The following is a 26,897-nucleotide window of genomic DNA, read 5'->3' as shown; positions in this document are numbered from 1 at the left end:
GTTTGGTTTTCCTTAAAATTACACTTTTTTTGTGAAATTATTCACAAAAATAATAATAACAGGCAAGATACAGTACTAAACAATGAATTAAATATTTGTGTTTAATAGGCTGTGACTAAAAGGCTGTGAATATGTAAGAAAGAGAAAATGAGTGTGAGAGAGAGAGAGACTGGCGAGCAAGCCAGGCTCAGGGAATAAAACCGTGTTTAATAATCTGAGAATTTTCTCAGATGACGCAAAGACTGTGACTTTGCCTCCTCTCTTTCTCGCTCTTCAATTCCCACCATCTCAATCTCTCTCTTTCCTTATGCCTCAATCATGTTGGATAGAAGACAGCACAACAGCACAGGTAAGTCTATGAAGAGGATTCAAACAACTTCAGCTCACTGATTTTGTCTTTTTATTGTACTTGTATACTTCTAGTGTATTTCATATACTCAATCTATTTCACATGGTTAATTTTGGGTTGTTATTATTATTATCATTAAGCAAATGTAGTCTTCCTGCAGGTAAGCTTTGGTCATCCATGGTCATTGCATTGTGGTATGTTCTCTCATTCTTCTGAATCTCTGTCTGTCATTTACTCTGAGTTGTTATTGTACATGCCTGTTGCTGTTGAAATCCTTAGAGCACATATCACTTAACAAATAGCTTGAGTCAGTCAGCAGGCATTCTAAGAGCATAGTGGAAGTGGCAACTGTCAAAGAGATGATAGATGGCTTCAAGAGAGTGGATTATGAATGAGGAGTGCTTCATTAGAGGCATTAGAGTGGTGATTCAGCCTTGGTTGACACAGGGTCATATATTGGTGAGAAATGTGTCTACAAGAGATCTATCGCGACACAAAAAGCTTCACAAATGAAATAATGAAAAAGTTAGTTCTACAGACAGGGAGATTAAAGACAGGCTGATAGAGATTTAAGTGGGGGTTCCTTTGGGGGCACAGTTAGAGAAAACTTGCAAGAGAAACACAGAAAGGGGGAATTGGGGATTTATAAATAGCAAAGCTTTAGCAGGGTGAGGCGAGCAGATGTGATAGACAGTCTGTGCTTAAGGAGTTCAAACAACAGATTAATACACTCAGATTAGTCAGAGATAGAGGGGCAAGGGAGAGGGAGGGGGTGTAAGCATGTGTGCGCATGTGTGGTTAAGCACCATCAAGATGACCCCATGCACACATGCAAAGAAATAAGCCCTCAGATGGATTTACACTCTACCTGCAAAGTTGCTATCATTTTTCCACATTTACACCAGTTTATATAATATTAAAGTTTCTTAAGACTTAAAAGTAAGAAAGAAAAAACTTGTTTGACTAAAACCCCTTTTCACATCTTTTTTCCAAGAGTGTCCTTCGTTCTATACTATAGTAATTCTGACAAATGTTTGAGATGAAGGTCTTGAAAATAATGTTCTGATGAGGTTCAAAACGTAGGTGTGAGTGTTTGTAGAGTTGAACACACTGGGATACAGTCATTGAGTTTGAATGGCAAGAATGTGGTAAACAGTGACCCTCAAAGGTCTCCCTCCCCTAAGCTAAATATGCTCTGAATTTTTTTTTAACAATTTTTTTTTAAGTTCAATTGCAGATTTGTAAATTTTTATTGCCACTTTCAGAGTTAAGCATGTGTTTATGTTTAAACAAGTATGCATAAGTTAAAGGTTAAGGAGATCTGCTTCAGTGTGTGAGTTATAGCTATGTGCATAGTTTGGATAGTTCATGTGAGTGTGATAATTATTGTGTCCAGTCACTTTTCAGTTTCAATTCTCGTAGTGATGCAGGGATTATATCTCTATCCCTTAGCAAAGCCCACACCAAACAATCAATCCAGAAAATAATCCTCACACACACACACACAAACACCGGTCTACATAACACCACCCTACAAATTTACAGGTAATAAAACAGCAATAAAGCAAGCTTTTTCAACCGTTCAAACTACTGTTTATGTAGCCACTGTTACTCGTTTTAGTATATGTAAGTTACATAGTAATTAAGTAATTGCAAATTAAGGATTGTAAGGTATTTTTCACAATTTAATATTTGTAGGCGCTATATGTATAATTAAAAAAACTATTTAATAGCGACACGGGTGGCCATTAAAGGAACTGCATAGCGACTCTCAGCTCGCGCTCGTGCAAACACTTCAGTGACGGGAGCGAACCTCGGACAAAACATTAATGGAAAGGGGAATCACCGACATCGACAGATGAGGGTAATTTAAATGAATGCAAAGCTGTTTACCGCGTATAAGTTATATATCACATCTTTGGTCTTTCACCTAAGATTATAGGCTTTCATAGATAACTAGAAAATCGGGGAGGTCTGGTTTTAAAAGTTTTATTACAAGCTGTTTAACAGTTACACATTAGCAATCAAAAAAGTGATGTATACTGTACATACTGTACAAAAAAGTATTAAATAGCCCTCTTCAAACAGCTTTCTACTTTTCGGTTACGTATTAAATACGGCTAACTATCACGTGACACGTTTTCTTCCATGTGACTGTTGATTTGGTTTGTACTCATCATTCAAAATGAAAGTAATTAAGAGACTTTTTACGTCCGCGAATAACTATTTGTAAAAATGAATTTTTCAGTTTAAATTAACAGCACGCAAAATAGTAATTTCTTGAGTGTGATCCTCTCAAAATATTTATGCTTTAAATTTTCCTATCCACCTTATTTTTGACGTTAATGTGGGTGCCATCATCTTTGAGCTCCTTTGTGTAAGACTTCCGGTAAGCCACTAAAGCTAATGGTAGTCAAAATGCGAGGGATGCGAGTGTGCCGTTTTGACTGGCTTTTTATTGTTTATTATGAAATGTGTATGTGGCGCCCGTGCACCCATGATCTGTATCCACATCCATCCAGTAAAACCTTTCATAGAAACGGGCAGTAAACAATAAATACAATAATTGTTTAAAAAAATTATTATAAAAGTTTATTCTGCTACTATATATTATTACAAAATGTGACTACAGAACAGAATATATACAACAAACTGCTTATTAGTTAAAGGTGCTCGAAGCAAATTCATGCGTTTTAGGCCATAAAACATTTGTGGTTTTATACAGTAAACATCTCCTCACTATCTGCTAGCTGCCTGTCCCCTGAACATACTGTAATACTGCATTTACACCAAACGCGGAGAGGTGTGAAGTGCGAGTGATTTTAATGTTAAGTCAATGTGAAGACGCGTTGACGCGCGTCTTGAGGTCCCGTGGCTGCGTTAACCAATCAGGAGCCTGCTTGCTGCTGTGGTGGCAGCCCCGCCCGGAGTCACTCACTCAACCAACGCTTGATATTGTCCGTAAGCAGTCACCCGGAGCTATACGACACAAGTTCTTATTTCTATAGAGGAGACAGGAATGAAAAGGACCTCGCTTGGAAGAGTGTCAGTGAGGACTTTGGGCAACCTGGTAAGTTGTAATACACACTTCACTTTTAAGTCACGTGACGTTTATCTGCCCGCGCCGTTTATTTTCCCCCTATAGTAAGGTTACCAAATACAAACTGGTAACTCTCTTGCACAATAAACATAAGTCATCTTGCTAACAGGCAACCGCATAGCACTTGCCCCTCCCACTAGAAGCGGATTTTGCCTCTGACATGCGTCAAATGCTTGCTTTTTCCGCTCGTCTACTCCGCTATACACGCGCGAATGCATTCAAACTGTTCAAGCGGCAAACTAGGCGCAGTAGACGCGATTTTGACTCCTGTAACACGGTTGGTGTAAACGCACCATAAAAAACACGGCCTCTGTAGACAGCTCAGGCTCCACAAACTGCAACAAAAACAAAGTGGTCAAACCTACCACCACGAAATAAAACAAAGTGTTCCAGCCAACAAACGACTAGAAGGATTTGGGAGTTGGGTTTGGGCGTGTTCTAGGGCTGGGCGATTCGTCCCCATAAAAAAATCTGAGATTTTTTTATAAAAAACTCGATTTACAATTCGAATCTATTTTTTTTCCCCGACCCCATTTAAAACAAAATAATTGCAAACTGTATATATTTTTAAAATATATATTTATTATATTTAATTAAAATGCATCAACAAAAAATTGGGAAGGAATGAAGATTGGCGAATGCAAAATGTATGTCAGTGTTTCCCACAGATCTGAAATTTACTTGTGGTGAAAAGGGCAATCATTATAATCCACCGACAAAAAATGGTCTACTATACATGTGACACAGAACTAATAATGTGTGACACAACACAATACTTTGAATTATTGAACATTAATATTAATTTCACATTATAGTTCATTAATCTAACCACCCCAAACTTTCTTTGTCATGAACAAAGCTGACACTGTTTGTCAAAGCAGAAAGCACCACAAAACACTTTCTGTTTTTGCACTGGTATATGAAGCAATTTGACGACCCCTTTTATCAAACTCAATATATACAATACTATGTACAGTATATTAAAAGACAGTGCAGGTCTATAGATTATAAATGTGACTGATGTTATAATGGTAATAATTTCTAGAGATAGGCACTTTTACTGCTTCTGCTTTCTATTTCTCTTTTGCCGATTAAAAAAGCTTAATCCACTCATTATTTCAGATTTAAAAGTTTACTTGCTGTCCTGATGACAGACTTTACATTACAGCTTAGCGTTTTTTTATATCCTGAGTCAGCTTTAGCTTTGCTCGTTCAGTGCAATGGGCTTGACATTAGCACTGCTTTTTGCTACAATCTCTGTGCAAACTTTTTAGATTTTAGAAAAGATATGGTCTATTAATAGTATAGATTAGATTATAAAAAAATGGATTAAAGAAAATGCAGCGCGTGGGCGCAACAAGAGCCAGTTGTCATCACCATAGAAACCGGAGGCACGCTGAAACTTCACTCGAGCTTTAGGTAGCGCTCACGGCAGTTCTCCGGTCGAATCGGGTTTTACACACAATATTAATCATACTTGGGACTCAAAGTAATAAACTAGGACCGACCCGGACCAGACTGACCATTTCTAATATAAACCCGGAACCGTACGGGTCCTCTCAGGGAAGAAAGACCTCTAATGGTAAAACTCTGCTCAAGTTCAGAAACATAAAGGATACAATGTGACACTGAGCTTGCTTCGCGTCGCACCCAATTCATTGAGAAACGAAGAGCACGTGAATGGACACTCAACGGGAGAGACACAACGTGCTTGCACGCAAAATGAAGCCAACTTGGATGCTATAAACACATATGCACATAAGCTTATGCGACCATTTTGGTCGCAGTGTAGTTCCCTGGCTGCTCAGTTACCCTCAGTATGTGCTGCAGTTGATCCAGTTTGCCGCGCTGGATGATGAGTTTATGATGCGCTGGATAATGAGTTTATGACGCGTGCATCTTCACGGGCTCTCTCAACAAAACACGGGTCATCCAGTCGAGTTCAGAAAATACGGAAATTCGTAAAGTGATTTTTTTTCCTGGGCGGGTCCATTTTACCTGGGCGGAATGCCCAGTAGAGCCTATGTTTGGGAAACACTGTATGTACTGCTATATACTGCAGAGGGGGAGAAAAAAAATCTAAAAAAATCGATTTTTTAAAAATATGAATCGATTTGACCTGCCAACTCGATTTTAAATTCAAATCGATTTTTTTCCCAGCCCTAGCGTGTTCATGACTCTTTCAGAAAGCACGGAAGGGAGGGGTAGGGGGAGAAGTTAGCTACACTCCGTTTTGTTTGACAACACTTCGAACGTCAAGAAGTGACCTCACACAGGTTCGCTTAATGCGCCTTTAATGTTATAATAGTTCTTGATGTGTTTGCGCATACTTTTGTTATGTTTTAAATTAAAAAGCTAATAATTTAAAAATAAGTAAATAATTTCATAAGCTCATGTCTCTATCTTCTACGTAAGAAGCGATGTAATAATATTTTATTGATGTAAATACATGTAATAGTTTAATATGTTTATTATGGTTTGTTCAAATAACTTACAGTGTGTTGAATGCTAACTGTCGGACCACGTGAAGCTTGATATGTTGCCATAAAAACTCAAACAAGTCGATTAAAAATTGCCGTTTAAAAAAACCTCACACCAGAGGGACAGTTGTGACCCTTTCAAACCATCGCCTGAAAAGGTTGAAAACACGAATTCTTTGTCTATTTCATGTACAAACACTCCACTGACTTGTATAGATTATTAAGATACTGGTACGTCTGTATGCTTTTAAATTTGCGCATTGAAGACCCGTCACCACCGAGCAACAACACAAAATTATTGAATATATGATATAACAGGACACTTCTTAATTTCCTCCTCACACTGGTTCATACATGGCAGGTGTAGTAAATATTTTAACTGTTTAAATCATGTTTTATGCGTGCTCCCACTACACAGTTTTCTACCGGCTGGCATTTTAAACTGATGTCTCGCACAAAGAAGGGAAATCCGTCACATCACTTCCGCATTTCTTTAAGGGAGAAGAGGTAACATACACGTAATTTGTTCAAACAGCTTTTCTACAGTTTAATTTTAGCCGTATTTATTAACAGACACTTAAAGATGTAAAAGATAAAAATTAACAAAAAATATTTTATGTCCACATATAAATCATTGCAAATAAACTCAAAGGGACCCCTCATGGGTGACATGTTTCTCAGTACTCTTTCTCTGGGCTTGCTTAAGGTTTGGTTCAGTGGGGTCTGCCTACTGTTTCCTCTTTACGCTAATAATTGTGATTCTTGGCTGGCTATCTAAAGGGATTCCCTCAGGCCTTTCTGCCTCTCTCTTCCCAGGTATCACCCCTCCCAGGTACATCCCCATCTTCAAAACTCGTACACATCGGTTAACACTCCCAAAGCCTTTTATGTCCACACGGTCTAATCTGCAAGGAGGCTGACTGAGATTATGTTATTACCGCTCTACATTAAGTATTTTTTATTATTTTTTCTTTTCTGGTAAGCTGTTGTGCCTCTGGCTAATCGTTTCATCCATTTCATTCCTGCGCATCCTGTTCTTCAATAAAGAGCTTGCCACTGTAACTTGAACCTGTTCTGTTTAAGTGGCTAAATTCCAGCAGCTTAGCCTGACAGCGCTTTGAGCATTTGTTTGGATGCTTGTTTGTGAAAGGATCTCAAGTAATGTTCATTAAGTGACAGCGTGTGGATCAAATAACAGTACCTAAAGCTGTGGCATCGCTTTTGGCCTCGGGTTTGTTGGAACACCCAGCAAGCTAAGGCTTAATTTTGATTTGTTTTTTTGTGAGGGAGAATAGTTGTTCTTTGATGGAAATTACCTTGGATTTTCGTGTGTTCAGCTTTTTAGCGCTTTATAAAACAGCAAGGTGTAGACACACCTTAAGTAATAGCAGTACATTAATTATGGGTTGTTGCATGAAACCTCACTGTTGCTCTTTTGCATTGCTTGTGATTCACTGTAAACTGTGATTACTGCAAACGGTGAACCTAAACATCAGGTTCCTCAATGCACCATTCATACTCTCCACAACAGCAATCAGAAAGGATACACGATAAATCTTCTGTTTCTGTATTCTACCCTGACGTCTTTACTGCTTATCTGGGATCAGTTATAATCTCGGCATATAAACAGACTGATTGAGAGTGGAATGACACGTTTTGGTGATCCACCTCTACTTAGCTTTTGAGCTGGACAGCCAATACCAGATCACCTCTTTATCTGAGATACCTTGGTTATCCAGTCAAGTTTCCAAAACTGAAATATCTATTTTTTGACAATTAAATTGTTATTCATAAAAATGTAGAGTGTGTATTTAAATCAATATCATCTCATGGAAAGTTGTGTTATAGTCACGCAAAATTTTATTAATTTATTCGTGTCCATGGCACGAAATTCAACTTTTTTCTGTGCCTTGAGCATGAATGTCTTTTTTGTGACACTCGCACAAATTTCTATAAATAGTTTCTCGTGTCTGTGGCACGACTTTCTTTTTCGTCTCATTTTATGTGTTTTATTTTTAAATCATTCTCGCCTGGAGTTGGGGTTAGAGTTGGGGTTAGGATGTCTTAAAATGTAACAGAAAGTGACAATGGTAAGAAAATAGGGGAAAAACAATACATAAAATGAAAAAATGAAACGAAAAAAAAAGTTGTTCAACGGACACGAAAAAATATTTATAGAAATATGTGCGAAAAGACATTGGTGCTCAAGGGACGAAAAAAGCTGAATTTCTTAGCCATGGACATCAATAATTGAATCAAATTTTGCATGACTATAACATGACTTTCTGTGCGATCAGTCTAATTTAAATGGAGGGCCATTGTAACACGGTTGCTGATCTTAGAATTATTACATTATGGCATAACCCAAAAATGAAAATTCTGTCACATGCGGCTCGGCAAGCTTTATTTTGTGACTCGCATGGCAGTATAACATAGTAATATGATCATGCAGGCATGCGCTTTTTCTGTCTTTTCTGCCCCGGATGCTAACTTTGCTAAAAAACCATACCCATTATATCAAGATGCACGTTGATAAGCGTGTTCAATGGTATGAAGCGCTTACAGAGCAATTGTCATATGACATCTAAGTACCGTGAGATCAGACTGCTTATTATGCTTTTGAATTTCTTTCGCGGCACAGTAATGAAACTTGCCAATCGTTCTGTGTAGCCCGGTATAAAATTAAGAAAAAAGGTGGCTCCAGTGGTTCGGGGGGGGGGCACCTTTGCATACGCATATATAAGAATCCTGTTTATGTCAGTTTCTTGTCTCAGTTACAAATTTGACTGCTAAATGATAAAGAATGATTCGCCCTCCTACTGCATAGCCACAGATGGATAAGCAGACATGCTATTTATGACTGGATGTAACTTATACTTTGCGGTAATGGCGGCTCTCCTATTGACTCTGACCTATCAGTGTGGTTCTCATGAAAAAAAAGGGAAAACGACTGTTTTAGGGCGCACTCACATTATCCAAACCAAACCAAACCAAACCATGCCCCAGCACGATTGTCACCCCTCCCTACTCCCCCAGATGCACGCACTCACACTGTACTTCTTATCGATCCGAGTCCGGGCTGCGCTTTCGTCATTAAGATGCGATTGTTTTGAAAAAATCAGGAAGTAAAGCTCTCTCTTAACACTGGAACCCATCGTAATGATAAGTCTCTGTTTTTTATTCTGAGTCATTTGGTGCGCGATTACAGACAGCCCTCTCACATGTCATCATATTGCTTAGTTGATCTGTCACGTGTGCAGCTCGGACATTCACGTAACCCCGCTGCTCGCACCATAAGGTTTTTACGGAGGCAGATGAATGTGAGTGGTCGCGCAACTGACGTCTTCACCTTTTGAATCGCGTTCAGGCGCAATTGCGCTCACACCACAGCCTTCCGCGCCTGAGCCCAAGTGAACCGCGCTCCGGCCCACTTCTGCAACCTGGCCGCGGCGCGATTAACCAATCCGCGCCCGGGCACGGAACAGAGCGATCACACTAGTCAAACAAACCAGGCTTTGGGGGTCAAACGCGCCTGAGCGCGGTTTGGTTTGGATAGTGTGAGTGCGCCCTTAAGGAATGTTTGTAACCAAACCGATCATGAGCCCCATTCACTTCCATAGCAGTAAAAATAATACTATGTAAGTGAATGGGGCTCATGAACGCTTACAAACAATCCTCAAAATATCTTCCTTTGTGTTCACCAGAACAAGACATTTATAAAAGTTTGTAACAACAAGAGAGTGAGTAAATGATGACAGAATTTTCATTTTTGGGTGAACTATCCCTTTAAGAGCTTGAAAATATGTTTGTCTCTTTGTAATAAGATAAAATAAATATTGGTTACATTTTCTCGTCTATAAGTTAGGTAAATAAATGTTATCTTTTGCATTTTCCCATGACAGGCATGCATGATGATTTTTCTCATGACATGCAGTTTAATTCAACGCTTTTATTTCCAATGATGTCATTGTAAAATACTTCATATTTGACTGGCAGTTTTTAAATGTTTCAGTTGTTTTTCTCAATCTAACTGATTATACCTACTATTGTGGATATCCTTAATATTTTGAAAACTTTGACCGGCATTGCCGACTGATTCGGTTATAGCCTGATACCTAGTCTCACTCCAAAACAAAACAACATTCCATAAAAAGGATTAGAAGAATTTAGTAGCCATTCATTTTTTGTAGGTGTAGTTCTGGCATGTTGTTGCCTGTGGTTGAATTAGGAGACCTTCGTGAAAACAGGTTTAAGCTTAGGACTGCAGGGGAAATTGTGAGGTATTGTAAAGCGATGCAGAATCGCGGGTCAAAAGCTTTTCTCCCGCTCTCTCTCCCCAGAGGATTATGTATGTGCAATTGAAACTTGCCAAATGATTTCCCTCCACCCCCCCACGAAAAAAAATTACATTTCAGAAATGCTGCCAATCCCTCTTTATGTCTGAGCAGCAACTGTTGTTTTAGTTTAAATCTGAGATGAAGAACAAGCAGATGCCCAGGACAGGGAACATCCAAAGAAAGAAAGATAGATTCGGACCAGATGGGTCAAAGTGTCAGAATCACACACCACAGGAGAACGGTAAGAACAGAACGGGAAAAAAGGCCAAGACGCAACACCACATCAAACCAAACTCGGGTGAGTTTGTCTTGTAATTTATTAAGAGAGATGACAAGCGATGAGAGAGATTTTTCTTTATTATCCAACCAAAGTCGAAATAAAGTAATAATTTACAATGTTTTGAATTGGATCTGTACCATTACCGTTGCATAAAAGCAATATTACAGTTGTGCAGCTGTACAGCATTTCGTAAAGCCGAAAAACAGCTGTGCTGATATTCAGAACAGCAGCGCTCACGTGATATTGCTTACATGTCTTTAAGCACTTTTAAGTAATATGCTTCCTGACGAAAATGTATATTTATTCTATATGTCTCTTCAATCAGCGGCCTTTTTTTCATGTGGGTGACTAATAGTCTGTGGTTGATGAAATGCTTATTGGTCCCTACTTGGTGGTCATTTCATATAATGAAGAAGCAGAAGTTGTGTATTATTCCCATATGGAGGTTTGACACCGTGTTTTCACAGTATATGGGTGTGTCTGTATGTAGCTTGAAAAGTAGCTGTCTGGAAGATTAAAAGATTGGTGAGGAGTTATAATGTTTCCTGTCGGGCTTTGCAAATCGGTCGAGTCTTTGTGATGACTGAGCTCTGTGACCCGAACATTATATATTCCTGACTGAACCATGGGCCTCCATTTAAATGTAGTTCAGTAGAGTTGATGTGGAGACGTTGAGCTTAGAAGAAAAACAGATGTAAGCCGAGTGTAGAGGCAACTGAGTAAATCTCTCATTGGACCCTCATTTCAGACATCCTGCAATCATACGGATCACAAAATTAGTCTATTGCAGAAAGCAAAAAAGCGGGTGCGGCGGTGTTGGTGGCACGCAGATGTTGTCATGTAGAGTTTTTAATAAAAAACTTATTTATTTATACATTTTGGATGGCCATTACAAAGACTTGGTCATAAATAAATAACATTAAGGTACACAAGCGGTTCCACGGTCAAATGAGTTCGTGTGATATGCTGGCCTCCAGTACCATGAGCTAAGACAGAGACAGATGTAAATAATAATGACCTATTATGGTAATGCGATGTGTTATACGTTCGGCATGCCCATTTAAACACAGAAGAGAGGTTGTTTAAGGCTTTCAAATAGGTCATTTGTAGTACTTTTGAACTCTGTAACCTATTATTAAAAATAATAATAATTTACACACACAGGCAGTTACGCTTTATTTATTATAGTTTAAAGTATTTATACAATGGAAAGGGTGCCAGCAGTAACAGGAATCTAACAGGAAGGAAATAATGTTAGCCAGTGCTCAGTGGAATCCACTAATAAGTTTAATAAGTTTAGTTAAGGGTGATTATGATTAAACTAAATAGTTGATGTAATTGCATTTTAGGATGTTTAGAAACTTTAAGTAGAAACAGTAATAGTTTCATGCTCATACTACAGTTTCCCACCACAAATTATGTCATATTAAGGAGGATGGTGTCATAATAAAGCAGATTTCCTAAATTAGTTTTAGCTGATATAATTTAGTCTTTTAAAATGACTTAAAAAAGAGACTTTTTATCTTGTTTTCAGTAGAAATATCAAAAAAAAAAGATGTATCCATGTCGTTCCGCCGTATTGATAAACTATAATAGCAGAGAGGGACAAAAAGCACTAGCCTTTCCACAACGCGTTTTCATTCAGAACACGTGAACCAGCTTCAACAGACAAGGAGATCAGTTAGTACAAAACGGCTACCGTAGTTGCAGCACACATTTGGAAAAGCGAGGCGCTAGAGAGCACTATTCCTTTGAAGGCAAGATACAATTTCACCACTAGATGGTAGTCTTGCCGCGATAGTCTGTGAAACTGTGATTACCGGTGCTTCAGCCTCTCACCGGTTAGATCACTTGCCCACCACGACACCGACTTTCACCGTCGTTTTGATATTTTTGTGTAATTAAATGATTTAGTTTCATTAGAGAAAGCAAACACTAACAACTGAATGTGTCTGCTGCCTGAATTCAGCGGAGCTGAACGCGCGTCACGCCACAGAACAGCAAGTGTCAGATTTCATTTATTATTGTGTGTGCGAGACGAGCTGACTGACCAGATGAGGGCAGAAGCTGCGTGCTTACTCATTTTTGTTATAATATACATATATGATGTTTAATATAAGCAAGATCATTTTGTTGTTGTGTTTTTCATAAAGAAAAATGATAAACCCATCATTCAAGCAGCGCTTTATGGAGAAGTAGCCGGTTGCTCTGCTTGGGACTTGCGGGTTCTGTCAGAATTACCTGCGTACATTGACTATTTGAAAATTACATTGAAAAAATGCTATTTAACGCAGCGTACGCAAGCACTGCATTTAAACGGTTGCGTAATTTAAAAGTAAAATGTGCACATCTGCTTGCGCATTTATAATCCCCTCCCACCCGGTGATACCAGGATCACCGGGTTTGTGACGCGCTGATTAACCGGTGGGAAAATTCTGTCACCGCGGCAACCCTACTAGATGGGGGCAGAGTCGTATAATAACAGAGTTACGAAACGCTTTGATCTCGCCGCCGCGCGGTCACGTGATTCAGGTAACGTTCTACAGTTCCAAACCAAGCAGGGCTGTCAATCTGTTTGCATAGGTTTTCAGCTATTTTAGGTAAATATTAGCTTGTAATGTGAATTGATCACTATACTTACTGTGTTTATAACGGTTTTTTTTACTAGGGAGTGATGGAAATACAGTAAATCAGTTAATAAAGATAAACAGTTAATTGTGACACAAATATAACTGTGGTTATCTATACCAACTACAGCAACACAGTTTATCTTTTATTTTTGTAGCAAAATATGGCTATATAAATAGGTATCAATCTGCTAAAAACATAATACCTACACTTTTACTATATTAAAATCACAAAAAAGATCGCCAACGCGGTTATTTGTAACAGTGAAGCATAACAGAAACACACTAAATTCATATTTTAAATTCACATTAAATGTTAATATAATCATACATGATTTTCGAGGATACATCACTCGTATTACTTACCAAACACAATGAAACACATAGCAGCATTGTGAAGCAGTGTGACTTTCTTATAAGGCATTTAGCTTGTCGCTGTTGCCCCCTAGTGTTACTCGTAATATATAAATAAGATAAGTATAAAGTAGATGGCCACCAGTAAAAACATATTAAACCATTAAATCTATATTATTCACACATTATACACAACTCATTAAAATATAAAAAAATTACTAGTTATTATTAACGATAATCATTACCTACAGCAGAGTTCATAAAATATCACTGTTGACTATATTAATGAAATGTCCGAAAATGTAAAGAGAAACGGTAATTTCATCGATTTACCAGCAGGTGCCATTGAAATGAATGGGCTTCAGTGCTGCGTTTGGAACTATGCGTCACTACCGGTCACTACATGAAACGCTGTTACTTCCGCATTCCATTCTTACAACGGACGTCTATGTGAGTGTCGTAACTCTATTATTATACGACTCTGGATGGGGGTAAATCCTACTTACTGTCCCTTTAAGTGCTATAATTTGGTCCTCAGTGTTTCTATCAAACTAGAAAATGTGATAAAAATCAACCCAGTAACTTAGTTTTGGTAAATCGTTCTCTGCAAGCATGTGAAAACATAGGTCATTGAAATTTGTCTCTCCCTGTGATGTCAGAAGGGGATAATACCACCCCTTAATCTGCACTATCCAACCACAACACTGCCATTTAGTGCAGAGATCAACTCATTTGCATTTTAAAGGACACACCCCAAAACTGCACATTTTTACTTACGCCTACAAAGTGGCAATTTTAACATGTTATTATAAATTATCTATATGATATTTTGAGCAAGAACTTCACATACGTACTCTGGGGACACCAAATATTTATTTGACATATTAAAAAAGTATTGCGAAAAGTCTTAAAACAGGCAAAAATATCTGCCAATTGAGTGATAAATATTTTCTTGAATTAATTGTTTAATTAAAACTATGTATTTTTTCTTAAGTAATTTTGCTCATCAAGAAAATTAATCGTAATTTAAGAATTTTTTATTTTTAAAAGGCAAAAATACTAAGTAAAAAAGTATTTTTTGCAGTGAATTTAATAAAAAGTACTCCATATTAGGAATGAGCCTGGTGTAATATGATCACACTTCACTGTAAAATTGTGTTGCTGAACAAGACACGTTTGACTGATGCTTTGTCTTCGGTTTATCCACTACTGTGTTTCTTATCATTCCCAGAATCCTTAGCTCTCTGTGCTTTCCTCCACCAGTTTCTCTCATGGGACTTTTGTACTGTACACAAGAGTGATGTCCTACAAGTAAACTGTCCATAGCCATTTTGCATTAGTGTGATGGAGAGCGAGCTTGGTTTGTTGAGAAAGTCACCATCACTGAAAGTACTGAGAATGAATTTCAGTAATCCCATCATTTCAGTCATATTTTTCCACTTGTATATTGTTTCTTAAAAATTCATTTTGACAGAATGAGTTAATTGGCAACATAAAATTCCTCATTTAAGCTGGTGCACTGTGTGATAACGTGTTCATTATTGTTTACAATAATTTATCTGGACCTTTTTCTTTCTTCTTTTCTTTCTTTACACAGATAAAATGACAAATAAGAATTTGGGCAACCAGACAAGTGGAGCCTTCCAGGGAGGAGAAAGAGCTGAACCAGAATTAAAAGATGCTACACCTCAACAATGTGGCTGGGTTTCACACAACATGCTCCTTGCTCTTACGGTGCTAGGTGTGTCACTGTTATGTGTGTATGTTGCCAAGTCATCGCATCACTTAGGGTTCCTCAGAAACCAAACAGGTGGAACCTTCTAGAGAAACATTCTCATTTTTGCTAAAAGAAATTCAAGGTCAGGCCTACATTGTGGCTATTTATATGATTTTGATTGTTTTGATCTTTATCTGTAGTATATATACAGTATGTAAACATCTCTAGCTTTTATCCACACTGTTGTTATGCTCGTCCCTTTTTTATAATACTTAGGTTGCAGTTTGGTACAACTCTCTCAAATTGCAGACAAATACCAAGCGAGCAAATTTCCAGCTATTTTTCTTTTGTTGGCCCCATAGTGACACTGTTTATATAACAGTGGTTTGAAAGGTTGCAGATACAGGATAGTTATGCAGTGCTGCTCAGGAGCATTAAACGAATGCACCCCATATATTTTAATAAATAATAGACACATTACTGATTTAATGTATACACACACACACACACACTTGATCTTACAGGTGTAGTAGCAGGCACGGTGCTGGGAATGATGCTGCGTTATGTTCCTGATCTTGATGCGAACAGTCTCATGCTGGTGTCTTTCCCTGGGGACATCTTAATGAGAATGTTGAAGATGCTCATCCTGCCACTTATCATCTCCAGCCTTATCACTGGTCAGTCCTTAATCCTGATCTTTCACCATTTAATCAGCATTTTTAATAGGGTTGTCTCAGTTCATTTGCAAACACTGAAGAAGATCTCTCTGTCTCTCTCTCTGATTGTAAGGCCTGGCTGGTCTGGATGCCCGCTCCAGTGGAAGAATGGGCACCAGAGCAATGGTGTACTACATGTCCACCACGGTAATCGCTGCTACTCTAGGTGTCATTCTAGTCCTTGGGATTCATCCTGGAAACCCAAAACTCAGGACTAGTCAGGTTATCTCCGCCCCCAGGAACCAGGAGGTCAGCAGCCTGGATGCCTTTCTAGACCTCATCCGAAACCTTTTCCCAGAGAACCTGGTCCAGGCCTGTTTTCAACAGGTAAACATATAATGCTTAGTAGAAATGTGTAAGGGTAAGGACACACCAAACCGACTCCAACGAAGTAGCACAGACTGTAAGGTTGGCTCACCTGGGTCCACAGTTGCCCTGAACACACTAAGCAAACAACGGCCAAGGTGCACTTACGTTTCTGCTCCTGCATCAGATGAGAATACTTCTTTTTTCGAGGGTGCACTATGCAAAGTTCATCACAACATGTATGTAGCCCGTCATGTGTGTGGTTCGTAATTTTCAAAATATGTGTTCTGCGCATCGAGAGATCCTGTGTGCATTACGTATCTTGTCAAAATAAGTGCGTGGTGCAGACGCGTCTTAACGGTTTATGATAAAAGAAACCCTCGAGTTTGCAAGATACTCGCATAATCTCATGCGTAATCCGAGTTTACTGTTAAGGGAGTGTCTTGCGTGTAGTTTGTGAACGTGAGCATCTCTTTTATCATAAACCCTTTAGACGCGTCTGCAGCAGGCACTTATTTTGACAAGACACACGATGCACATAGGTTAACTCGACGGGTCAATCACATATTTTGAAATTACGAACCACACACACACATAACGGGCTACATACATGTTGTGACGAACTTCGCATCATGCGCCCTCGAAAAAGAAGTCACCGGCCGCCACTGCACAGAACGCTTAACAGTTTTGACGCGTGTGCAGCAGGCACTTATTTTGACAAAACACGTGATGCACATGGTTCACATGACGCAACAAACACATATTTTGAAAACACGAGCAACACACGACACTCCGAATACATATTTTGAATATGTACCCCTCGGAAGAGCAGTCACGAGCCGCCACTGGTTCTGTGCTCTCTTAACTTTGCCGTTTGCTTGCTTCATCACATCCATTTTTCTTGTTGTGCACTGGTTGGCTATGCTAAGCAGCCAATCAGAATGCGACCCTCCGATAAGCACCATCCTGGCCATCCTTTGGCTTGATGTGTACCTACTTTACAATTTTTAAGAAGTTTAAGAAGTGTTTAATATGTATATGCATGTGTAAAATGATTATATGTTTGTACCGTGTAAGTTACCTTGCAGTCTAACCTATAATCTTTGCACCACTAACGCATTACTTTTTCAAGTAATGCGTTTTTGAACTACAGCCACATTGTTCAGATGTCATACTGCTCACTGTGAAATTTTTGTGATGTCCATTTACTATGATTTGTTTTCAGTTAGCAATTTTAATCTAAAACAATTTACTATCTTTATTTAGGCTAATGCAAGATGTCAGTCTCTTGAATTCTCCATGTGAGATGGTTTAGATATAGAAACACTATTAATATTAACAGTAACATGTTTTCCCTCATGCCACTGTCTCTCAGCTGTTAGATACAGTATTCTGTTGACTCAATGCATACTGTATTGTGATCAGTAAGACACAAAGCAGATGCCAAACAAATTTACTGTGGTTTGTACAAGAACATTTCCAGATATTCAATAGCACTCAAGTGAGGTGTGATGAATCCGTAACAATACATGTGTTTACAACGCTCTACATGCACCATTCCACAATGAATCCAACTGAAGTCCTTCTCTTTATTTGCTTTGATAATTTTGCACTACATGGAGCAAAACAACACCAAAATACTTTTTATCGAATGCATTATGGAAAGGGATCAGACAGTTTTATTAGAACAACCTGCAGGATGGAAATTGTAAATGAAAGTCATGATCTGTTTAAATCAGCAGATTAGAAATCTAATGCAAATGAATCATACAGCTGTCCCTCACCTTTGTCAAAGTCATATTACATTTTATTCCATGACACTTAGTTAAACAAATGTGATGTTTGGGTAAAGGTTAAAGGGGACATATTATAAAAATCTAGTTTTTTACATGTTTAAAATTTGGTGCCCAGTTCTTCTATCAACCTAGAAATTTGAAAAAGATCAACCCAGTAACTTAGTTTTGGTTAACCATTCTCTGCAAGCATGTGAAAAAATAGGTCATTGAAATTTGGCTTCAACTTGTGATGTCAGAAGGGGATAATACCGCCCCCTTAATCTTCACTATCCAACCACAGCACTGTAATTTAGTGCAGAGATCAGCTCATTTGCATTTAAAAGTACACCCAAAAATGACACATTTTTGCTCACACCTGCAATTTTAACATGCTATAATAAATTATCTATTTGGTATTTTAAACTAGAACTTCAAAGATTTATTTGACATCTTAAAAAAGTCTTGTGAAATGTCCCCTTTAAAACAAACACCATCTGTTCTTTATATTTTCTGCTCCCTACCGTTGTGTTTACAGAATTGTCTTGTCATTTCAGGTTCAAACGGTGCTGAAAAAAGTAGCTATTCCACTCCAGAACCAAACAGAACCAATCCTTGTCAATAGGAAGAAACTGGAGCTGAAGTGGGGAATGAATGTCTTAGGTTAGAGGGCAAGCATTTTCACAAAAATACCAAACATGTTTGTTCAAATGCAAGGTACCATCAGAAAACACCAGTAAAGATTTTATTGTTTCAGCAAATTGGATCAAATTTTGTCACCTTTCTCTGTTCTAAGGTTTAATTGGATTCTTCATCACATTTGGAATCTGCATGGGGAAAATGGGGGAGAGAGGGAAGCTCATGTCAGATTTCTTCAACATTCTCAATGAGATCATCATGAGGATGGTGTCCATGATCATGTGGTCAGTATTCTGCATTTGTAATGAGTGTACATTTTTCAATAAACGTTCAGTGGTTCTCAACTAGTTGAGCCAACACAAAGTTATATAATATGTTTGCACACACACAGCACTTAATGCCAACAACAAAAGGTACAAGGAGTTCTGTTTCTCCCTTTTAAAAGTAATGTGGCTATTTTTCTGTCCCAACTATAGTTTTATTTTGCAGTTGTTTTAAATGTTTTCTTGCTTTTCTGTCCACAAGCTGAGAAGCAGTAATTTAATTAAACAAGTGAAGCTGTTTTAGGAATAATATTTGATTCTCTGTGTCACAATAAGTGTGTTGTCTCCTTATAAATAATAATAATTTCTTATTGTTACATGCATGGTGATTCTCCTGAGCCTGAAAAAAAAGACATTTAGGATAAAGGTTGAAAACTTTGTGTAATTTTTACAAATGTTTTCACTATCATAATGCAAAGTCATAATTTTAATACAGTATATTTGCATTAAAGGGGACCTATTTCATTGCTAAAACAATGTTATTTTGTATATTTGGTATAATATAATTAGTTTGTGTGGTTTATGGTTAAAAAATGTTTATGGTACTTTTTTGTAGCTCCATATATCCTTTTTCAAAAGCTTGATTTTGTGCAAACCTTATCAATTTGAAAAGCGCTGTGCCCCTGATTGGCCAGCTAATCTGTACATTGTGATTGGCCTGAATACCTCTGACGTCAGCCGGAAATTTGAAGCTCCTTACCATGTTTGAAAGATTCGCTCACAATGCAATGCTAACAGGAGTTAACTTACAGGCTATGAGTCAAAGCGGGAGGAATTATGACAATGACCGTCGTGTCCACGTCAACAGGCTCAGGAAGAAAACTGTAGCCTACAATCCGTGTGTTTGTTGTAGTTCAAGAAAAGAGATTTATGTTGGAAACGATAACTCGCGTTACTTTGGATTTTGTACCTTTTGCATATCGTTAACATGTACTAATACACACTTACACACCAAAGGAAATGTAAAGTCATGAATCAGACTATAGGTGAAATACTTAAAAACTTTCTAGGTATTTACTTTCAATTATTTTAAAGTAAAAATGTAACAAGGTTGCAATTCCAGCATAAAAAAATGATAAAAGAGTCGAATAAATAGTACCGTACACTATATTTGATGATGCATTTTTATCTTTTTTTTAAGTAATGAAAAACAATGTGTAAAACATTTGTTAAATGATTCCTCATAACATTTTAAAGCAAAGATCTACAGACCATCACACAAATATATAACAAAAACATTTTGATAACTAAACCTAAAAAAAAAGTGATCCTCTGGGAAACCCCGGCTACAATTCAGCGATTTTATTTAATTTTACGATTAAGCGCGCCAACACAGTCATGACCGAAAACGGCATATGACATATTTGTTATTGTTACTGTAAATGATAAAAACTAAGCTTCATATGCAATTCCTTAAATGTTCATTTATAACAAGCAAAATACTGAAAAGAATGATTTTATAGACACTATGCTTTATTATTTTACACAGAGATGCCTGCTTGTTTACTTTGACTTTGATCATCCCTGTATAGATACAGAAACACCTGATGTGTTATATCATTTATTTCAGGAATTTATTTTCCATCATTTGAAAGTGAACCCCAATCATAATTTTAAATCACAAGAGAGACAGTCGTGTCAGGCATAGGCTAAGGTTCGGTGCAGATATTTTTCGTGTCATCATCGAAATTTAAAGAAACAGCTTACCTGTAATACCTGTAACTTTTGACAAGATACCCTGTTTTAAATACCTTTTAAAACTTATTAGTAGTGAGTTAGTAAGGACACACATAAATTCAGTGTGTTCTCTCCATTCAGCGGTTAATCATGTTTGCTGAAATAAGCACTTGACCCTTGAAGCTAACACATTTGACATTTTGTTACATTTTACATTTTGGCACATGCATCTATTTAAAGCAATGTTAAGTGCATTCATGCTATAAATTTGGTTTTATCAGTATGTGCATTTCATGTGAATAGAACCCATGACTTAAAAGCATCCTCTACCAGTTGAGCTACACTTTAAAAACAAACGGTGCTAAAAAGCACTAAATGAAGATGAAGCACAGATGAAGTACCTGTGTAGCACCGGTGTAGAACCATATTGTGCTATGTAGAACCATATGTGGTAGTGGTACTATATTTATACTTCTTCATAGGTGCTTCATAGTTGCTTTATATCACTAAAAATGGCTCCTCTATGATTACGAACCAAGAACCACTTTTAATGCTATTAAGCACAGTTTGTTTTTAGGGTGTACAGCTATAAAATTTAGTGGGAATGAACACTAAACACCTACAGTATAACCCCTTTAATTGTATTACTGTGTAATAATAAAACTGTAGTGTAACCTAAAATAACAAACCATTTAGTTTGACTCAACAAATCACTGATTCTTGACACACAAGACAAAACATTTGTCCGATTTTTACCTGCTGTAATTTTTTAAAAATAATAAAATTTCCACTTTAGTCAGAGAAATTATTCAGAGATGGACACTGGAATTTTGTAAACAAATATCCTACTGTTTTATTCTTTTAAAGGGATAGTTCACCAAAAAATTCATATTCTCTTATTATTTACACACTCATGTTGTTACAAACACGAAGTCAGATATGGAATGTTTGTAACCAAACCGTTCATGAGCCCCATTTACTTCCATAGTTGTCTGTTCAATCATTCTATGTCACCTTTAAATGTTGTAATTTTAAGTGAAGTATTTATGTTGATAAAGCTTAAATGTTTTAAAGGTGACATAGAATGATTGAACGGGGTATTTATCCTTGTTCTGTGATGTGACATGTAGACAAAAATTTTTTTGTTTGGGTCTGTAATGCCTTAGAAGCTTCCTAAAAACCTCTCTCAGATAGCTCTATTAGTGTGGGGGATTTTAAACAAGTGGTTTGCACCTATTTGGCTCCCCCTACTGGCTTAACTTGCAATCTCATTACTGATTGGCTGACTTTGCTGCCACTCAAACAATGTAGCCAATTATTTTAAAGTGGAGGGGCAGTTAGATGCCTGTGATGTCATAAGCATCAGTTTTTCAGATTGGGCCGTTTTCTGGCTGACATTTCTAAAAGAGGAATTTCTATGAGACTGAGATGTTAAGCATGTCTAGAACTTTTTGTATGTTCGTGAATGCGGGTAGACTACCATTATTCAACAAAGACAAGGTAAAAATGGTTTTTCATTCTCTGTCCCCTTTAAGTGTTTAAAGATTTTTTTCACTTAAATTTTTAATTTAGTGAGAAGTTGACAAAACTTTTTTTAAGTGTTACCAATTTAAGTAATTTTACTTGAAAGTAGATCCAACTTTCACTTTTTACTGTGTAGGATAATAAATCTTTGCTGTTTAACATGTTTAACAGATTAATCCAAAATAAACTTTTAGTTTTCAATTCTGTAGCATTTCATTTTCCAGCATCAATGACATATTTCTATGCAACAGTTTTTCAATTCAGCGGAGAATAAGACATGCCTGTTTGAGCAGACCGACACAATTATTGTAAAAACAAAAAATAAATGAGTACATGCTCCAAAACAAAAGCATATGACAAAGCAGGAACAGTGCTCAGCCTGAGGCGAGCCCATCTGTAAATAACTGTTGTGCGCGCTGCTCTCGCAGTATGTAAACTGTTCAAACGATACAATAAACATCATCTGTCCCTCACTGTAACTCACAGTCAAATATTTATACACAGCATTTTACATTAATTAAATTTAGACCACATAAGAAGCAACATTTATCTTCTCATATGGCACTCTCACATAGCCTACATGTCAAAATACATTTCAAAAACAAACAAAGCATATCACAGAAACCACCAATGGATAAAGCTGTAGCAGTGATTTCTGTTAACAAAAAATAGAAAATACAATAAATTACAGCTAGTCTTGTTATTCTCACATTCATTTACATTATAAGAAAAATCATGCTGGGCTCGTTTCTGTTTCTAATCAAGTTTTTCATTCACAGTATCTACTGTAAGTCATTATTATAAAGTAGAGTATTAATGTTTTAATAATATACATTTAAATGGTAAGTTATTGTCAGTAAAATTCCTATTTAAAGGAACACATTGCCAGTTTAGTATTGAAGAAGGCGTACATAAGATTTCCTGGGAAGGCACATCAGACCACAAGAGTTAGAAACACTGGACTACATTATGATTATTAGGGCCCAGCCACATTAAAACCCTCTTGAATGACATCAGCTTTAAACAGAGCAACTAAACACAACCATGACGCACTACTAAGCAACCCCTCACTAATCTGTCTTCAGGTACTCTCCTGTAGGCATCGCCTCCCTCATCTGTGGCAAAATCGCCGCCATCGGTGACCTGGAGGTAGTGGCAAGGCAGTTGGGCATGTACATGGTCACAGTCATAGTGGGACTCATCATTCACGGAGGGGTCATTCTGCCAATCATTTTCTTTGCCATTACTCGGAAAAACCCCTTCACATTTTATTCAGGCATCTTTCAGGCTTGGATTACTGCTCTGGGAACAGCCAGCAGGTAATTAACTTTGCCGTTCTTTGCATCATTAGTTTCATGTTAATGTGTTGATAGACGTGCACTGGCAGCGCAGACCGAAGGGTTAAAGGTCACATTCGGTCAAAAAAATTTGGTGTTGGCGTGAGAAACAAATACTGTCTGTTTTTGATATAGCTTGACCACTTTGTCATGTAGGAAAAATGATGGTATGTGGTCTAAGATGTCTTATCCAAGTATAACCAGATGCTTTTAACTAAAAAATCAAAGGGAGGATTTTATATATTGTTTTTAGACATGTAATAAAAATTTGACATGATTCACTCTTACAAAAATGAATTACCTTTGATGATATTCAGAAAAAGTTGTTATTAATTCACAGGATATTTATCAATCTAAATGAGCGAGAAAATGTTTCCCCTTTTCTTAGGTGAAAATTCTGGCAACTTTGTTTCATCTATGTTAAAACATTAATTCTTCTTATAATTAATATTATAATGTTAAGGTATAATCATAGTCTTTTAGTAAAGTTGTTTTTTGGTATTGTCTGTGATTGTGTGAATTTTTGACATTGTGTGTGTGATGGTAATTTTGTGTGAGCTCCCCTGTCACTTCTCATCGAAGCTTTCAAAAATGTTTTGTCTAGAGCTGTTATGGTACTGACATCAGCATTGGAAACAATTTTCTGTTGTCATACTAAACACATAAATATGAAAAATAAGAAAATTTGTGGCAAAGAGGGAAGTATAATCCTGATTTTTAAAACGTTTATGCATTTAACATGCAAAGAAATGTCTGGCTAAGGGACAAACTCAAAACAAAGAAAATCTGATGAATGTAACATTTGAAAAAATGGGAAAATGTAGTCAAGGCGACAAAAAATAAGGTTTAAAGCTATTAAAGTTCAAATCTGACGTCTTTAATCATATTAAGGACAAAATGTATCTTTAATTATGATTCACCCACTGTGTGATTCACAATCATGTGCTTTTGTTATCTGGTTAGTGCAGCTTCTTTTGCTTAGTCTGTTGTGCTGCATGTGTTTGGTTTTGTTGGATTACATCTGATGAGCCAAACAATTTCTTTAAAATCTTAAACCAACTGTCAGTTTGACACAGAATAAGCAAAACAATCATATCCAGTTTTTGTAATTATTTTTGTTGTGGGTTATTGAGGACTTATGTTCATAGGCATTTTTTCCCATTTGGAATTAAATAATTAAAGGCGGGGTGCATGACCTCTGAAAGCCAATGTTGATATTTGAAATCACCTAAACAAACACGCCCCTACCCCAATAGAATCTGGACCTTCTTTTGATAGACCCACCCCACACATACGCAACCCAGGCAACGATGACGGTTAGTAGACTGCTGATTGGCTACAAGTGTGTTTTGGTTGTCGGCCCACTTTTCCATAGTGTTTCTTTTTTGATCACGCACCCCGCCTTTAAATTGTTGTTGTAACAATTATGTTCAATTTAATTTGCTAACTTTTTTGCTAGTATACTCTCTGTACTTTATTTCTTTTACTTTCTTTCTCACAGTGCTGGAACGTTGCCTGTGACGTTTCGATGTCTGGAGGAGAATCTAAAGATTGATAAGCGCGTAACTCGCTTTGTGCTGCCCATTGGAGCTACGGTAAACATGGATGGCACTGCGCTCTATGAGGCTGTGGCGGCCATTTTCATAGCTCAGATGAATGACATCTACCTGGATGGAGGACAGATTATCACTGTTAGGTGAGATGTTTTGAAACTGAAACCTTCGGCTTATAACAACAACAATCAATGAAATAAAGAAAACATTTCATTACAAAAGCAAAATCGCTCATCAGTTTGTTATTCTCAAATTTTTTGTATGTATATTCTATGAGAAATCAATAAGTTCAGTAATGTTTGTACTTTGATAAGATATTTAATTATATATTTAAATGATATTATTACATGTCTTGTTGGAATGCTTGATTCTGATTGGCCAGTCGCAACATTTGTAGGTTTGTTATTCCCAGATAACAACCGCTCAAAACTAATAACACACATGCTGCTGCATATGTCATTTAATAACATATTTGACATTATATTTACAAATAATTCAACCAAATAGCATGTTTGTGACATTCTAACATCTTGTTTTATCTTAAAACCAAAATAAATGTGTTTTCCTCGCGAAAGGTCTGCATTAGTTAAAATTGAGCAAATAAAATATTTCAAATCATTATTTAATGTTCCTTCCCCTATGAAGTAAGTAGCTGTGTAATCTTTCACAAAGCATTTTTGTTTCTTTAACATTTGTCTCTTAATTCTCTGCTACAAACTGTTTTAATTGGAAACAAGAGTTGGGCTGTGAGTGGGGCTTTGATTTTGTTCTGTGGTGATGTTCAAAGAAAACCAACAAAAAATTTGTCCAAACCACAGCTGAAATCTATGTGGAAGTTGTCACACACAGCCTGAATGCAGTCTTGATGTATGAGTCACATGCTTTGTTTTATGATTCCTTTGGTCGTGATGACATAACAATCTGGTTATTATTACAGTTATTATAATTGCTGTCTATTACTATTACATTCTAATAGTGCTTGTAATTATAAGACATGAACAGAGTAAAACATCTAACCTGCAGCTACATCACACACATGTTCCTCTTTCAACTGAGACTGAGATTAAATCTTACAATCTATTCCATCTCAATCTCCTTTTTCCATTATATTTTTGTCATTGTTTTTCTTTTATTGAACTTGAAAAAAAAATCTTTTTATCTGTATTTGCACCACAAGATGTGAGGTCTGCAACATGGTGTCTGCGGCCCCCAGAGGATCTACAGCGGTACTGCAGGGGGTTTGCCATTTACTTGGTCTTAATATAATGTATAAAAAACATTAAAATTTACAAAGTAAAATCTTTACAAATATTTAAAAGGAATAGTCTCCAACCTCTTTGTGAGTAAGGGCTACCACAATTGATGAAATAAATCTGGAGGGCTACTTTTTTAATATAGTCTACTCAAAACTTTTTTGTTTTGCTTATTATTTTATTGTATTTTATTGTTGACATGTTGTTTCATTGCTTATAATGTTAACATACATAAAAGAAGCCGAGCTAATATAAAAAATATGTAATAAATAAATAGTGCTTTGTGTCTTCTGTGCAGACACCATGTTGGAGACCATTGTTTTACAGTCATATACTTGTGCAAAGTATCCAAGTACTTTACAGTGCAAACATGTTGTTATAGACCTGGCTTACAATGAAACGCTCAATAAATGCGACGTGTATAATATGGGCCCCAGTCTCACAGCAAGTGGTTCTTTAGATTATGTCTGTCTATCTATCACTGTCCACCTCATGCTGACTTGGTCATCTTCTGTCTCTTTCGTAGGTAATATAATACCCTATGCTCTCAATG

The 26,897-nt window shown here is 37.0% G+C and overlaps 1 protein-coding gene across 2 annotated transcripts in view; it reads left to right on the top strand.

Annotated features, from left to right (window-relative positions):
- Positions 1-242: 242 nt before the first annotated feature.
- slc1a9 (solute carrier family 1 member 9) overlaps positions 243-26,897 on the top strand; it is a 34,359-nt gene continuing 7,704 nt past the window's right edge. Inside the window, exons 1-8 of one of the 2 annotated variants that reach the window (XM_065278395.2) lie at positions 243-349; positions 15,125-15,268; positions 15,769-15,921; positions 16,034-16,287; positions 18,596-18,701; positions 18,835-18,961; positions 23,287-23,520; positions 25,040-25,234. In XM_065278395.2, the coding sequence (XP_065134467.1) occupies positions 319-349; positions 15,125-15,268; positions 15,769-15,921; positions 16,034-16,287; positions 18,596-18,701; positions 18,835-18,961; positions 23,287-23,520; positions 25,040-25,234 (1,244 nt within the window). In that variant the 5' untranslated portion in view covers positions 243-318. Of the gene's footprint in view, positions 350-2,114; positions 2,214-15,124; positions 15,269-15,768; positions 15,922-16,033; positions 16,288-18,595; positions 18,702-18,834; positions 18,962-23,286; positions 23,521-25,039; positions 25,235-26,897 lie in introns of those variants that run through there. The other variant, XM_073813946.1, reaches the window with a different exon arrangement.

The sequence above is a fragment of the Paramisgurnus dabryanus genome, chromosome 3 (genome assembly GCF_030506205.2).
Source record: "Paramisgurnus dabryanus chromosome 3, PD_genome_1.1, whole genome shotgun sequence".
NCBI lineage: Eukaryota > Metazoa > Chordata > Actinopteri > Cypriniformes > Cobitidae > Paramisgurnus > Paramisgurnus dabryanus.
The sequence above is the reverse complement of the archived record's forward strand: the minus strand, read 5'-3'. Positions and strand labels throughout refer to the sequence as shown.